General features: G+C 42.4%; 1 protein-coding gene across 5 annotated transcripts in view; it reads right to left on the bottom strand.

Moving 5' to 3' along the window:
* Rcbtb1 (RCC1 and BTB domain containing protein 1) overlaps nt 1-16,093 on the bottom strand; it is a 38,372-nt gene extending 22,279 nt beyond the window's left edge. The window contains exons 1-4 of one of the 5 annotated variants that reach the window (XM_076545103.1): nt 16,073-16,093; nt 2,245-2,312; nt 1,984-2,153; nt 1,502-1,652 (exon numbers count right to left, since the gene is read on the bottom strand). In XM_076545103.1, the coding sequence (XP_076401218.1) occupies nt 1,502-1,652; nt 1,984-2,109 (277 nt within the window). In that variant the 5' untranslated portion in view covers nt 2,110-2,153; nt 2,245-2,312; nt 16,073-16,093. Of the gene's footprint in view, nt 1-1,501; nt 1,653-1,983; nt 2,174-2,244; nt 2,313-15,402; nt 15,424-15,788; nt 15,930-16,072 lie in introns of those variants that run through there. The other 4 variants (XM_076545106.1, XM_076545102.1, XM_076545105.1 and 1 more) reach the window with 4 other exon arrangements.
* Nucleotides 16,094-17,280: the final 1,187 nt, after the last annotated feature.

Here is a 17,280-nt window from a genome sequence, read left to right as displayed (position 1 = left end):
TCCTCAAACATGAACATACATGTACACAAAGTTTTTTAAATGATTTGACTGTTTATAACACACATAATACAGATATAGTAATCATACATATGGCACACAATGTATAATATGCTTGATATATACTGTATAAAATATACTCTAAAGATAAAAATTAAATATAAAAAGAACATTTTTCTCACCAAGCCCTAATTATATATATACTAAATTAAATAATACTCAAGATACCTAAAACATATTGTCTAAACTATAGCATAATTCCAAAAGGATTATGATAGCTTCCAAAGGTCACAACTTTAAAGAAAACCAGTAATTTGGAAGTATGTCTTTTAGTGTGTTTGCGGTATTACAAATGTTCTTCAGTATTTAGGGTCAGATATCAAAAACTGGTTATGATGGGAAAACTTCAACCCCTTAGGCCATGATGGGTAAGAGGGAACCAGCTGGTAGGAGCTCAGCTCACAGGCCCAGAGTGGTGGCAATCAAGTGATGACGCAGAGCAGCTGGGACGGAGCTGCCTCACGATGCTCAACCCAGTCAGACTCCTGCATGAGGGAGAGCAGACACCAAGGCCGACACAGAGGCTGAGGCAGCAACCCGGGAAACCGAGGTTCCCTAGTACAGACACACAAAGCAGAGACGCAATCATCTCCCATCTAACAAAACCAGAGGACCTCTACAAGGGATAAAAGACCTAAAACTCAAAGGGAAGAAGTTACACATGACAAACTTTCAGGGTGCTGCTTGCCCACAGTACAGATAATTACCAAAGGAGAGTATCTGTGCTTCTTTGGTGACCTTGGTGAAGGACAGTCAAAAGGACAAGACTGTCTACTTCTCCTATCCCTTCAATATGGCACTCATACAGATGTTCTTCAGAATAAACTAAGATATCTTGATTCAAGATTTAAGAACTACACAAAGGAGAAAACCCAGATTATGTGCATTTATAAAAAATATACCAAAGAGGGCTGGAGTGATGGCTCCGTGGTTAACAGCACGTACTGCTGCTTTTCCAGAGGACTGAAGTTCAGTTCCTAGCATCCAAATCAGACAGCTCACAATCACCTGTAACTCTAGCTCCATGAGATCTAACACCTCTGGCTTCTGAAGGCCCTGTGCTAATATACTCATCCCCCACTGCATATACATAGAGTTCAAATAATAATAAAAATAAATTAAAAAATATATAAAAGAAACCCTCTCAAAGTTACCTTGTGTCCACACATCCACTGAAAAGTCAGACTGGAAGAACCACATCCTTTGACCTTTCCAGCCTTCTGCAATTACGCTGGAAGTCCAAGAACCTAGAGACTGTCTGTGTACAAGACACACTGCTGCTATTCAGTTGGCCTCAGGTGTCTTAAGTTTTACCTTCCTGGTATACTCCCCCTCCACAAAAAGAACAATCCAAAGTCACTTGATACAGGACTCTCTTTTCCTTGGCTCAGAATTAACTGCTCAATTACCCACAAACCCCAAAGCCAGAGTTTTCCCTCTTTACCTTCAGTGCTGAGGAGGACATGGGGGCCACTCCCATAACTAAGACTTTTGATCTTTTTTCCACACAAGGCTTCTAGTTTCTTGGGCACTAGAGTGCTCTGGTTATCTCCAGTTCCTAGACAGTTACTATAGTTCAGTCCAAACACGAAGACCTAGAGAACAAATACATTTGCCTAAGTCACTTGACTTGAAATCACGCTCCTTTCCCTGCTCAGAAAATAAGATACACTCAAGTCTATGAGTCCAGGTGTAAGAGAGACTACTATACTAAAGGTCATAGGAATCTTCAGCCTCTGCTGAGAATACTCTGGCTTTGCAGTATTAGTCTATACTATAGAGCAGAAGCATTAAAACATATCCAAGATACTCTTCTTGGATTTCAGGTTCTCTTTATCCCAAACCTATTTTCAGCCTTCAAACTATAGAGTTTCAAGTTCAACCCCCAAATAGGCCCCCAAACTAAACTCCAGTTTCCAGTCTTACCTCATCATTGTCAGTGACATAGATGGCCTCATTGGCAGAGGTACCAAAGACACATGCTTTCCTGATCGATGCCGTTTCCTGGGGTGAGAGCAGAGTGAAGATTGGCCACTTGCCTACATCCACCATGACTCTGGCTTTGGGTGGTTCCTATAAATAAGCTGACATCTCTGCTGCAAGAAAAAAATAATAACTACTAAGCCAGCTTTAACAAGCATTATTAATAACAGCCACCAAAAAATAATCCCAGAAAAGTCGACCTACCTTTATGGAAATGGGACATTACTTCCCCAGCGTGTCCAATCCTCTGGTTTCCAAAACCAAGCCTCTCCCTGAAATGAGAATATAGCATACTAGAACCAGGAGTTTCTCTTGCCAAATACTAGCAGACAAACTGGTATGCACATGTTAGTATCTATCAAAGAGAAGCCGGCTACCTACATGGATCTGGACTCTCCTAAGGGTATTTCACTCAGGGATTCAGATAAAAATTATAGTATTAAACCAGGCATGGTAGTGCACGCCTTTAATCTCAGCATTCTGGAGGCAGAGGTAGGTGGATCTCTGTGAGTTTAAGGACAGCCTGGGGTATATAGCGAGTTCTAATACAGCCTGAGCTATATAGTAGAAAGAAACTGTCTCAAAAAACAAGATAAAAAAAAAATCACAATCCTAACTTGTCTGTCAGTTCTTAACTAGGAGAGGGAGGGAATTAGAAAAATCAGAAACATTATCTCTGCCTCCATTCACACATGCCCAAACCCCTGCAGGATACCTGAAAACCTAATTCCTTGCAAAAACAAAACAAAACAAAACCAAAACAAAACAAAACAAAACAAAACAAAACAAAACAAAACAAAAAAACCAAAACCCTGCCACACAGAGCCATTGCTTCATGCCAAGAATGTGCTATCCCTCAGAAAGCTGAGAGTAGCTAAAGCTGCCAGAGGGACTGAATGAAACTGTCTACATACTGACACACAGCTATCACCTCACATTTACTCCAATCTGGGCACTGAGCTGATGACTCTGAATTTGAGGCCAGGCTTGGTTAGCTTAAATGGTTCCCTCCATGAAGCAGATATGATTCTGTTTATGGAGTTTTATGCAAAGAATCCTAGGTGGGGTTCTTATTTCTGAAAGGTTGAAAAGAAGGGGTGGAGATATTGGGGGGTCTGTACAACACAAACCCCCATCATGCTAGTGAATTTCCACTCTGGCTCTCACCTCTGCAAACAGAGCACAGCCAGGCTCTCCTAATGAGGACCCAAACTGCTGAAGTTCCCACCTCTCACCCTCTGCTCTTTAAACACAGTCCTTCCTGCTCTAACACCTCCCTAACTTAACACACTCTCTGAGCGGGCTTTGGGGCTTCAGCAAACCAGCCAACGCGCCTCAGCTCCGACCATCCAGAGACTACTCCCAACAGCACCAACCTGCACAGGGATCAGAGGCCTATTAGCCCTAAACATCGTATCACATTCAATGAGGGGTGAGCACCACAGAACATCACTAGAGGTGTCTTGTCACTGCAGCCAAACACTTCTAATGATGCTTAAGCATTCTAAGGATATGGGGCAAGGTAAAAACACAGAAGCACAATAAAAGTGTTCCAAATGGTACGGAAGAATATTGGGAAGTTAAGTCTCCCTCTGTGTTGAAAACAATCACTATTATCAGTGGTTTGTAATTCCTTCCAGAGGTAATGAATACCCACGAGTATAGTGAGTGTGTGAGTGCATGTATGGGATGTGTGTATGCACACATGGCATGTATGTTTTAGAACAAAACACAAATATCCCTTTATCCCCTTCTTACTAGTGGAAATTGCTCCCGTTTAGCACTAGGAGAGCTACATCACTTCAGCAGTTCTAAGGTATTCCATTACACTGATGTAACAATTTACTTGCCTCTTACTAATACACTTTAAAGTAATTGGTAGCTTTATTCTGGAACACTGAAAGTACTGCTCATATACAATACTGAGTAAATGTTTTATTTTATACATAAATCTCTAAAATAAATTCCTAAAAATGAAATTGCTGGGTCCGGGTCTGATAACTGGTTTTCCCTGACAACTGTTTCAAACTGCCCTTTATAAGTCATCGTATATGTAGAATGGCATCTTTTGCCCTTGATTAATAAGTAGGGTTAGATTATCTCAAAAGACAGAGATGGGGGGGGGGGAGAGACTGGGAAGAGGAGGAAGGAAGGAAGGAAAGAGAAGAGAGGAGGAGAAGCAGGAAGAGATGTCCCCAAAATGTCAGGGTTGCAGCTTTTACAGAACGAATGGGGCAGAAGCCACTGTGATGCAAATGCCTCTAAGCAGGTTCCTGTTTCAAGACTACTCAGAAGCACCTTTTCCTTTTATAATACAAAACACACAGAATTCGTCTTTACCATTCAAATTTTACAATATACAACTCATTGAAAACATAAGATTCAGGTCAGCAAGGCTTGGCAAGAGGTGACCAATTTTGACTAGTTGTTGACCTGGTCAAAATTGGTCACCTCTTGTCCAGCCTGAGTACCCGAGTTCAATCCACAAGACCCATATGGTAGAAGGATAGAACCAACTTCCAAAGCTGTCCTATGCTCTCCATGTCCACACCATGACACATTCACATCTACACGTAGACAGCCACACAAAATTTTAAAAAATGTAATTAAAAAAATTTAAATGCCGCCGGGCGGTGGTGGCGCACGCCTTTAATCCCAGCACTCGGGAGGCAGAGCCAGGTGAATCTCTGTGAGTTCGAGGCCAACCTGGGCTACCAAGTGAGTTTCAGGAAAGGCGCAAAGCTACACAGAGAAACCCTGTCTCGAAAAATCAAAAAAAAAAAAAAAAAAAAAAAAAAATTTAAATGCCAAGATTCATAGGTTGTGGACTATAGCTCAGTTTGATAGTGTCTTCCAAGCAAGCACAAAGCCCTAGGTTCAGTCCTTGTAATCCCAACACTATAGAAGTGAAGTGAAGAATCACACATTCAAAGTCATCCTCACCTACACAATCATTTTTGAGATCAGCCTGGGATGTCTGTCTGTCTGTCTCTCTCACATACACAAATATCAACATAGTTCAATTAAATGTCACTTACATCATCACCACAAAGGCTGTAGAATAATTCTGATCTCTCTCTCTCTCTCTCTCTCTCTCACACACACACACACACACACACACACACACTCCAGGTGTGCCAATGCCAAGGGGGACAGTGAGAGACTGATTCACTCCACTTTTCAAATATCACAACACAAAGGGATATTACCATTCAAAACCACACAGCTTCCAATGATACAATTACTCTTGAGACAGGCAACTCTGCCTTCAGGGCTTGGCAATTTCCTTCAAGACCAAGCTCACCTTCTAAATGAGGGTTAATTTTATGAGCTGACTTTGCATGTGGTTAAATTAGCTGGAGCTTTATTTTACAGGGCATTTCTCCAGGCTGGTATTTCAGGAGCCAATATAAGAAACAGTTCAGACATCTCCACAGGCACACCCTACCACTCAAGGAAAAGCACAACCAGAGGCCTGGCTGAGCCTCCTGTGTGAGGCCCGTGCTCTAGGCCCACATTTACGTTTAGCTAGCCACTGTGATAACTTTCTGAGCCTTGATTTCTCAAAAATCTGTTCCAGCTCTAAAGCTGTGTAATTCACGTTCAACATATAAAGAGCATGCTATGGGGGATTTCTTGAATGCATGAAAGGCAGTGTTAATACTGGTCAAGTGGATTCTGTCTTTAAGAAGAATCTGGCTAACAAGACCACTGTCTATCATATAAAGAGCAATATTAGTTAGGCTGACCCAAACAAGAAACACAAGTATTGACAGATTTGCTAATGGGCTATTAATTATGTAATCATATAGTTATATTAATTTACTTATGGGGTGTATGGAAAGTAAGCATACATATGCGGGAGCCCACATCCATGCATGTGCATGTGGAGGCCAGAGGTCGCGGTCAAGTGTCTCTATCTTAATTTGTGAGACAGTCTCTCACTGATTGGCTAGCCTCCTACCTGGAGCAAGCTTCCAGGATCCATCTGCTCCACCTCCTGGCACTAGGATCACGGGCCAACGCTGCCACAATCTGCTCTTTACATGCTATGAACTCATGCTTGCACAGCAAAGCACTTTACCTACTGAGCCGTCTCCCAAGTCCCATTTTAAAGACTTACTTTTATTATTTTTAAAATTGTGTGTGTGTGTGTGTGTGTGTGTGTGTGTGTGTGTGTGCATGTCAGCGTAGGTACTCATGGAGTTACAGGTAGTTGTGGGCCACCTGATGCGGATGCTGGGAAATGAGCCTGTGTCCTCTCCAAGATCAGTACATGCTCCTAAGTGCTGAGCCAATGCTCCAGCCCCTCCCAGCCTCATTTTAAAAGACTATCAATATAGTTCAATTAAACTTCACTTAAATCATCATCACAAAGGCTGTAGAATAACTCTGATGCTTCCTTCACACAGTAAGATATGAAGTGCTTCTATTGAAGTGCTGAGAGACACTGTTAACAGAAAGAAGCTTCAACTGGCCCACTCAGCCAGCCTCCAACAGGCATGTGCTGTGTTACGTGTTCAAAAATGTAAAGCCATGTTTCCTCAGACACAAACTCCAATGCTGTCCTTCCTCATGCTATTCTGCAACCTATAAACTCCTAAGGAGACAGCTCAAGGAAAGACGCTAAGGAAAACCTTACACAGCCAAACTATATTCTTAGTCAAGTTCAAAATAAAATCCAAACAAAAGCACAAAAAGTACCTGGGAGATTTAATAGCTATGTTACCAAGTACTATACACTGTATAGTTACAATTTTGAAACACACAGAAAAAGGCTAACAGGTATCTCTAGAGGTTACAGGTGACATTTTCTTTATTTAAAATATAAATGTAAAAAAAACCATAAAAAATATATTTTTAAAATAAATATATCCTCAGATTTCTTCAGTACTTTCTGACCAATAAAAAGAAATATTTTAGGGTCAGCAAAATGGCTCAGAAGGTAAAGGCATTTGCCATGCAAGCCTAGTGACCCGAGTTCAGTTCCTGGAATCCACATAAAGATAGATGAGAACCAACTCCAAAGTTGTACTCTGATTTCCATGGTGTGTGGCGTGCACTCCCCCCTCCCCATATGTCATAGATACTCAAGCAATAATAAATACAATTTTATAGTCTTCAAATACGTATTTAAATAAAACTATAAGCTTAACTATCTGAGAACTTGTTTTAAGGTTCTACCATAGGAGTGCAACTACTCATACACCTGTGAACAAAGACCCATCTTTCTTTATTCATGGGGGAGGTCATCAGCCACCATGTAGGGCTAAGCATGTAGTTTCAGGAGGGAAGCACATGGAGCCATGAGGGAGGGAGGAAACACTTCCCTAACCAGCCAGATCAACCATGATGACCAATGGGGTGACAGATGTCCCAGCCCGACTGCCCTCACATCCATAATTAATTGGATTCTGTAGCCAAAAGTTTCTCCGGTTCCACTCGGCCCTATGGTCTAGCAGCCACTTATAAAATAATCACTCAAAGGCTTAATATTAATTACAAACTGTATGGTCTATGGCTCAAGCTTCTTGCTAGCTAGCTCTTATAACTTAACCCATTTCTATTAATCTATGTATTGCCACGTGTTCCGTGGCTTTACCTGGGTCCCATTACATGTTGCTCCTTGGACGGTGGGCTGGCGTTCCCCACCCTGCCCTTTTTGCCCTCTCTATCTCTTTTGGATTTCTCACCTGGCTCCATCCTGCCCTGCCATAGGCCAATGCAGCTTTGTTTATTATCCAATGAGAGCCACACATATTCACAGCATACAAAAAGACATCCCGCAGCAGTATTATGTTTTAGTCTCCAATTCTTTAAGAATTTTAAGATTTATTTCTGTCTTAGGTTTACAACCTAGAATAGACTTTTTAGACATCAATCTATAAAGTTGAGAGTTGGGGGCAAGCGGTAAAGTGATCGTTATGTTTGTTCAATGACAGACTTCGGCTCAAAAAATAAGATGCAGAGTAATGCAGGAAGATACCCCAAATTCATCTCTGGCTTCCAAATGCACACGCACACACACCAGAACACACATAACACAAATCTATCATTTAAAAATTGCATTACTAATATTATCGTATGTATCTGCACTGTGTGGGGGTGCACTGTGTGGAAGGGAGTCAGAGGAGAACTTTGTGGGACTGCTTCTCTCATTCTTTCTTGAGTTCCAAGGATCGAATCCGCGTCACCAGGCTTGCACAGGAAGTGCTTTCACCTGCAGAGCCATTGCCCTGAACCTAAAATCTCTAAAATTAGGTAAAACATTTGTACAACAAAAATGTACAAGGTAGGAATAGAAAGCTGGGCATTGTAGCGTATGCCTATAATCTCAGGAGCCTGGAAATGGAGGACTGAAAGTCGGAAAAAATAAATTAATAAGTGGGACTGTAAGATGGCACAGCCACTAAGGAGTATAGTATGGCAGTTCTTCAAACAAATGAAATATGATCTAACAATTTCACTTCTGGTAGAGCCAAAAGAATTAAAAGCACAAACTCAGCTGTGTAGCAGTGGACAAGCAATGTTATCTGACAGGTAAACATTTAAATAAAATGTGACCTACCCATACACTCCACCTTAGGGAAGAAATTCTGAACATGCTGCAGCAATGATGTGAACTCTGAAGTTACTGTACGGCTGTGAAACAGGCTAATCACACAGGGCAAATACAGGATTCCACTGTGAGGTACCTAGAATACTCAAAATAGGAAGCAGAGGCAGGAGGAACTCTATGAGTTCAAGGCCAGCCTGGTCTACATAGTAAGTTCCATGCCAGCCAGGGATACATAGGGAGACCCTGTTTCAAAAACAAACAAATACAAGAATAAAAGAAAGAATAGTGGTTGCCAAGGACTGAGCACCAGAGGAAATAGGAGGAATGGTTACTGTTCCATGGGTACAGTTTTAATTTGAGATGATCAAGTTCTAGAGATGAATGAAGGGGTAACTTAAGAAAACGATCAATGTACTTAATGCCACTAGACATTTATAAATGTTAAAAATGATATAGAGCTGGAGAGAGGGCTCAAAAATTAGGAGAACTAGCTGCTTTTGCAGAAGACCAGGGTTTGATTCCCAGCACCCACATGGACTCACAACTACTTGTAAACCTAGGTCCAGAGGATCTGGAGTACAGGCACTAGGCACACACATACACACATGTAGGCAAAATACTCATATACATAAAATAAATTCTTTTTTTTTTTTTTTTTTTTTTTTTTTTTTTTTTTTTTTTTGGTTTTTCGAGACAGGGTTTCTCTTGTGTAGCTTTGAGCCTTTCCTGGAGCTCACTTGGTAGCCCAGGCTGGCCTCGAACTCACAGAGATCCGCCTGGCTCTGCCTCCCGAGTGCTGGGATTAAAGGCGTGCGCCACCACCGCCCGGCAAATAAATTCTTAAAAAATAAAAATGTTTAAAATGTAAACTTAATGCTACATATATTTTACCATAATTTTTTAAAAATCCAGTAATTTGATGGGCTGAGATATCGCTCACTTGCTCAAGAGCGCTTGTCTAGCATGCACAAAAGCATGGGTCCAATGGGAGCACCACATAAAGCCAGGCATGGTAACACGCACATGTAATCTCAGCACCCCCTATTCCAGAGGTGGAGGCAGGAAGATCACAAGTTCAAGGCTCTCCTTGGGTTACAGAGTGAGTCTGACACTAGCCTAGGAGACGTGAATCCCTGCATCAAGAAAAATCCAAGCAATAATAGGCTTACATCAATCCTTCAGTAAATTCAAGGATATGTTATTAAAATTAAACATAAGGTTTCAATACTAAAAAAATTCATCTGCTAAAGTACAATTATACTTCATTAATTCTATATTTTGAAGGTTAAGTACAGATTAGAGACAAATTCAATAGAACATTTCTAAAAGAAATAGCTTCTTAGACTTTTTCAGAAGAAAAGCCTTTTCTGGCACATACAGCAATACAACTAGACCCAATAAAATTACAAAGGTGATGTCTTAGGGCTTGACTGATAATCACAACCACGAGGGCTAATTATATGTCCATCACATTCAATAGCTGTTCCTGTAGTGCTTAATTAAGGCAGTAATTTTTGCAATTTTTCTTAACCTGTGTTTTTTTCTAGGAAATGCTCTCTCACCAACAGCATTAACATATTCAGCCTGAATTAGCTTTTATTTTTATTTTTTTGGTGATAATAAACAATGAGAAGAAGAGACAAGTGATGAGCAGAGGTAGAAGAGTTTGAGCACCTTTCACCCACTTGGTTCTTGGCACTGAAGACAGACCTGCCCTGTCTCTGTCCATTAGCATTGCAGATCAATAACCCATTTCCCACCACGGCTTTTCCTAGCTAAGGTGCCGGCTCTCAGAGAGCCTGTGGCATACAGAGGAAAGATGATGTTTTACTTCTCGAAAGTAAATTCAGGGAATACAAATGCAGACCTTCCAAATTTAGAAATCTACACTTAGAACTAGATGGCTGAAGGGGCAGTGAACCAATCCTCTGAGACCTCTTAAGAGCCCATTTATTTTACTTCCCCCTGGGAATCAAGTATTAAGGCAAGCTGGGGAAAATTTTTATTTTGTTGACCTGGCAAAAACATATTTGAATGTTACAGAGTTTAAAAAACAGGAAATTGAGATAAATAGTATAGAAAGTTTGTTTTTGATGAAATAATAGTCTCAATATTTAAAAATACTAAGATTTTAGGCTGACCTATAAGTGTATGTCTTTCACAGACCTCAGGGCTCCTCTCTGACTGACCAGAACGTATCTGGGACAAAGGGAATGATGTCACCAACAGGACTTTCTCCCTCTGAACAGCTCTTCTGCTGACTTGAAAGCTACTAAAGGAAAAGAAAATAAGGAAAGCAACTCTTTAAAGCCAGCCAGCACCAAAATTCTACCCAGTCTGATGTGATCTGGAGAGCAGGAAGGAGTCTGCCACATTCTCCAGCATGGCCATAGCTGGCCAGTGAAAACACAGGACTCCAGAGGCTGAATAGTCCCAGCATTTGCTCGATAGCCAGACTTATACTATTAGAAGCCACAATGTCAAATACACAAGACCTCTAAATTTCAAATTGCATTTAATTAAGCACTTAGATACATGCCAAGTCCAACAGCAATGTCTCTATTTTATAAACGGAATGGGACATGATTTTTGTTATCAATTTAAGAAGTTACGCTGCCTCAAAACTCAGCTTTTTGTGTGGTACATGAGCTACTGATAAAGTCTAAGATGCCTCACAAAAAAACCCAACACAAAATAATAATGCAAACCAAATGAATAGTATAGCTAACTAATTCCTCTATAATTACCCTAGATACTGATAATGCTAAGGACACTGTGAAGAGAGCAATACAATCATGGCCGATGCCCTCTGAAGGTCAAAAGGCCTGATAGGGATTCTGATAGCAAGTGGAAACCTTAAATGCAAAAACCATACTGGGCTGAGCAAATGATGGGAGACAGCATGCAAATACACGATCCATGCGACACAATCATGTGCTAAATCTGCAAAATAGTAACAATTATTAAAAATTATCACAGAAAAGCTGTCATAGGAAATTTTTGAGGTCAAATGCTCAGTGTTCTAACAATGATAAAGTATACACACTTCCTTAGGAAAAAACCATCATATTCTCTCCAGAGCAAGCCTCTTTAGCTTCCTTCCTTTCCAGTCAGCCTTGTGTACACTGGGATGACAAGAATGTGCCACCCTGCCCAGCTCTAAGTGCCCATCTGCGCATAAAGATTTAACAATATGGTCATTGTCTCCATTTCTTAGTTCACTGTATCTGTATTCTAGGAAAACTTTCAAATAAAAGGGTTCTAGGGTTTGGGGCAAGCTTTCTGGGAGTATAACCTTGCAACAATCATCCATCCATGTTACAACGTAAGATCAAGAAATCCTTTGGCTTACAGGAGAGCCAACTGTTACCTGTAGCAACTTCTTCCATACCTATTCTTTGGGATACCGAGAGGCTATCCCTCCTGATTAGTGCGGTGCCCAGGTCCAGATGAGCCTCTAAGATAGACCAGCCTCAAACCTTCCAGAACAGAAACACACCTTAAAACTTTTCCTCGACTTCAATGTTATAAGGGCTACAAATAAAATGTAATTTCACAATTTTGCTGAGCACTAATTCTATCACTGCCCCAGCTGCAAGAACAGCTTACGGAAGAATAGAAGGCAGAGCAGGCCCCGAATCTGGACAAGACGCGACATCTGTGAATACAGCAGCATTCTCTCTTCACCAGACACAGCTGAGACCACCTGTACAGAGGTGACTGAAGATCACCTTCATTTAAAGGCAGCATGACACTGTCCTAGAATTTCCCAACACTGACAATGTCCACATTCTGCATAACTGGTTTGTTAAACTCATTATTTAAGACCAGAATGGAAGGTTCTATAGCTGTCCTTCCCTAACAGGCAGAAATGACTGGACCGTGAAGCATAATCTACAGTAATGGCCCCTGGAAGCATTTCTTCAGCCTGTCACCCTAGGGGCTGCTTTCATTTCACTGCCCAGAAGTTTCTGGCAATTCTAGGGCAGAGACTCTGACAGCTCATTGTCAAGTGGAGGAATAACACTGAAATCATGTGCTCTGGTTGGAAAACAAACCACCCAAGTGGCTATAGGGTTAGTAGGAGAAAACACATCCTGGAAGGTGGACTATGATAAAGAATACTTTTCTTTAATTCCAGCACTCAGGAGGCAGAGGCAGAGGATCTCTATGAGTTCAAGGCCAGCCTGGTCTACATAGCCAGTTCCAGGCCAACCAAGGCTACACAGTGAGACCTTGTCCTAAAAACAAACAAAACAAACAAAGCAGGTGAGGCAAGCCCAAAAATTGGATACCACAGTTTCTAGATTCTACAGTCTAGAGGTAGGTTCTGATCTCAGAATTTTCTTCTCCAGGAAAGAGTTTTCTCTTTCTGTTATTTTTTTTTAAGCTCTAGCCTAAAATGGAACTGGAAGCTGCTCAGAGGATTTTTTCTCAAAGGTAGAGACAAAAGTACCCCTAAGAAAACCAACAATTTGTTTGCTCAAAGTCCTGTGACAAACACTTCAGAAATGAGTTTGCTTAAGATTCCTTCTCCCATATGTTCATGGAAGATCTAACATTTTTTGAAAACAAGAATTTAAACTACATGCATGATGCTAAACTTCATCAAATGACAATCTACAGGGGAATCAATCATTCATCATTCAGATAATATAGAGAATTAATATAAAACCAGTGGCAATAATCACATCAGTAATAACCAATGACACAGAAGAAAACTAGTTTTTATATATAGCCAGTTACCATCTTCACTTTAATTCAGTATATTTCTATGTGTTATACAGTAAGATTTAAAGATTTATCACCAAGCCTGCTACTAGACATGTTGACTACAATCTTGGGACTCAGTTATACATGGCCTAGACTGATACCAAGGGTTTTAAAGTACAACAGATTGTGTTGTTTCAATTATCTATTTTTTATACTTTTTTTTTTTTTTTTTTTTTTTTTTGGTTTTTCGAGACAGGGTTTCTCTGTGCAGCTTTGCGCCTTTTCTGGAACTCGCTTTGGAGACCAGGCTAGCCTCGAACTCACAGAGATCCACCTGCCTCTGCCTCCCGAGTGCTGGGATTAAAGGCGTGCACCACCACTGCCCGGCTCAATTATCTATTTTTTAAACAGGGTTTCACTTGACAGCTCATGATAGCCTTGAACTCAAGATCCTCTCTCTCAACCTCAGAAGTGCTCTTGGTAAGTAATTTACCAGCCTAGAGGTGGACAAAGGATTTCCTTCACCAGAGTGAAAGCTGAAGCCGCCATGCCTCTTAAGGGCCAGACCCAGAACTGGTGGAACACTCTTTAAGGGCCTGCCTAGATTCAAATGAAGCAGAGAAAATCACTTCCACCTGCTGAGGAGAGAAGCAGGCTGTGAGGCTGTGCTAGGTATCTCCGGAAGGAAATTTCCACAGATTTAAGTGATGGCACTGAGTCGCCTCTACCATGCTGAATCCAGGATTGGCCGATCTTGAGAAAGGACACTTCATCTCCACAACCATAAGTATTTCGAGTGCATCACAAAGTTATTCCAGTCAACTGCTGGACACTTGGAACGCTTACCTCTGCAAACAATGGACTCCCCTAACACTCCAGAGAAGATTCCAGAAAAGGCTTGCTTCCCTGAATGAACTCCAGCACTTCCTGGAGTCATTTCACACCTTACCATCTACGACTATGGGAGCATGAGAATGATCGTATTTTTAAGAGTATATCTACTACCCCGAAACACAAAAGTAGCCTACTAATTTGAACTGCTAATCAAACTATCTAAATTCTAGAGTCAAGTAGAACTCTGGCAGCTTCCATTCCCAAATATTGGCTAGTGGCTTTCTCTCACTATCTGAAATCTATGTGAACTCTGCAACTCCCCCAATTTCCGAAGTAAATAGAACTCACACCCCCAAAATACGAAATGTCTTCTCTAGGTAGTCAATTACAAATTATGTACATTCTTCTTTATATGTATTAACATTTTCTAAAGTTTCCTCCATTCTCTGCTTGGAAACTTTTTACAAACCGGACACTGTGGCCTAGATATACTTGAAAACTTTAAAATTGAGTCCATATTGTGAGTCAAATGCATAGTAGATAATTAACTGACATCCTAGGAAATCTATTCGAGTTCAAGTGAAGCAATTCTCATCACATTCCTCAATACAGAGAAGGTAATGTAACACTTTAAGAATTTAACCACAGAACCCAGTAAGAGGGAAAAGGTGTCTCAGTGTCTTGGATGGCCTCTAGGCTCAAGGCCCAAGCCTTGTTTCCTAGGCTTCTTTAAAGTACCGGATACAGAAGGAGCCTTTCAATTTCTTGACTCTCAGATAAAGATCCCATACTTCACAGCTCCTGGAACACACAGGCACTCAATTAAAAATCTTAAAAAAAGGAAAGAAAAGACAAATTTTGAGCTACAAGCTCCATAGCTTTGGTTTTTCTATATATTTTCTGAGATTCGTGTTACTTAACCCTTTGGATCATAAGCCATGAAAGCCACTTGCAGAAGAAAGACTTCAAAGATGAATACATCACTTCTTCCTCAATAGGCACAAATTAAGAGGGGAAAGAAAAAAGACCGGCCCAGAAGTACTAATAAATTCACTGGTGATTCATACAATAGATTAAAAGCCAGTCCCCATGAGAAGAGAAGCTAAATACAGTTGTGATTTACGTTGGAGTTAGAATTTAAAGCATACTCTAAACTCCCGTCTGGGTCCAAGCATCTTCTCATGCCTGCCAGCATTCTTGCTTTTGATGCGATTCCCGCTACAACACACAGCAGTCCCAGGACCTCAGATTTTTACCTCCTGACTAGCTTTAGTCCTCGTAACAACAGGGCAAAGGCAGGGGAGACCGTGAGTGGGTTTTGTTTTAAGCGAGATGTATTGTCTCGTAAAACTGCAACCCTCAGCTCCTAACGCTCCGCAGCCGACAGCTTCCCACCGCTCCCCAGCGTGCCTCGATGGTCCCCTCCAGGAGGGCAGGCCGCGGGACAACGCCATTTGCTCCGCTCACCGCACACCTGGCTCAAGTCCCCGCAACCCCGAATCCCGGCGTGTGGGGTCCGCGGAGCGCGCCCGGTGCCCTGCGGCCCTCGGAGGCGGCCGATGCGCGGACCCCGCAGCCGAATAGCCAGGCCCCGCCAGCCCGCCCGTCCGTCCGTCCGCCCAGCCTCTCCGCACCGCTCTACCTGCCAGGCCGCTCCGCCGGGCCCACGCTCCGCCAGCCCCTTAGCGCCGCCGCCGCCGCCGCCTCCGCCTCCGCCGCCGGCTCCGCCCGCAGCCCGGGTGCGAGCGCAAGCGCCGCCGGTCACGTGGGCGGGGCCGCGTCACGTGACGCCCAGGCGGCGCGCGCCCTCTGTCCCCAGAAGCCTGGGTTTTTTTTTTTTTTTTTTTTTTTTTTTGGTTCCAGGTCCCCGGGCCGGAGGGGCGGTGCAGAGTTACGAAGGCTCGAGTAGCCCCGTAACTACTTTACCTCTCTGGGCAGAACCGGAACATGAAGGCTCCCCAGCATGGCGGCGGGTCGTAGCCTTCCTCCCGCCCCGCGCCCCGCCAGTTCCAGGCCGCTGTTTACCAGAACACGTGTTTCTCCGCCCCGCCCTGCCCGGCATCCAAAGCACCCGAGGGAAGCCTGGACACCTTAGCCCAGGGGACCAAGAGGCCAGGATCCTGAAAGCGATCTGCCTCAACACGTCTCTTGTGCTAAGCAGGTAAACTGAGGCCTGAAAAGGAGAGGCTGCTCTGGGCAGCACAAGCCTGTCAAAGAACACCATCTGCTGTAAAGTTCCCTGCTGCTCTAGGAGCTCCCATTTGGCACTAGAGAATGAAGTCCAAACTTGTTGGCACAGCATTCAGGCAAGTCTTCTTGTTCAGGCTCACCTTTCCCTTTGGACCTCCCAGAAGTAACTACAAATCTCCCTTGTTTTCTGTGTACCTTTAGGCCAGTGGTTCTCAACCTCCCTAGCGCTGTGACACTTTAATAGTTACTTATGTGATGAACCCCAGCCATAAAAGTATTTCATTGCTACTTCACAGCTGTAATCTTGCTGGCTATGACTCATGTAACTCATATGAGACTCCTAGGTCGGGAACCACTGCTAAGCAAGCGGATGTGGTCCTACAAAAACCTTGCTCTCCGCTGATACTTCCCTGACCACAACACTGTTTTCTGCCTTTAGAGAATTCCTGTTTCTCTTGAGTAGTTAAACTTTCGGTGGATTACATTTTTCCTTAAATTGCTGTAGGCCTCTCTGGGTTAGTTCATTCTTTTTGCCTCGATCTGGAATGTTCACAATCATCGCCTCCTTCCTCGAAGAGAAACAGGAGGAGGAAGGGAAAAAGCCAGGCAGTGAAGAGGTTAAAAACAAACTTTAATTTAGAAATTATTGCAATACAGAAATTGAGCCCTGTTCTATACTCTAATGAGTTCCCCTATTGTACTAGTTCCTGAATAAAATCTATTTTTACCAGTTTAATGACTCTGCCCCCCCCCTCCTTTTTTTTTTAAACAACTCCCAAAATACTCGTCGGTCTCTTCTCATCTTTCAAAATTGAGGTCAAACACCACCTACTCTTCCTTCTGACTCAACATCTTCAGTTATTGAAGTTCATTCACACAGCCTCGGCTGCACTAATTTCTGAAACACTGCATATTCAAAACAGGGATTCCACAACACAGGGAAG

The sequence above is a fragment of the Peromyscus maniculatus genome, chromosome 9 (assembly GCF_049852395.1).
Source record: "Peromyscus maniculatus bairdii isolate BWxNUB_F1_BW_parent chromosome 9, HU_Pman_BW_mat_3.1, whole genome shotgun sequence".
NCBI classification, from domain to species: domain Eukaryota; kingdom Metazoa; phylum Chordata; class Mammalia; order Rodentia; family Cricetidae; genus Peromyscus; species Peromyscus maniculatus.
This window is presented reverse-complemented; position numbering and strand designations above follow the sequence as displayed.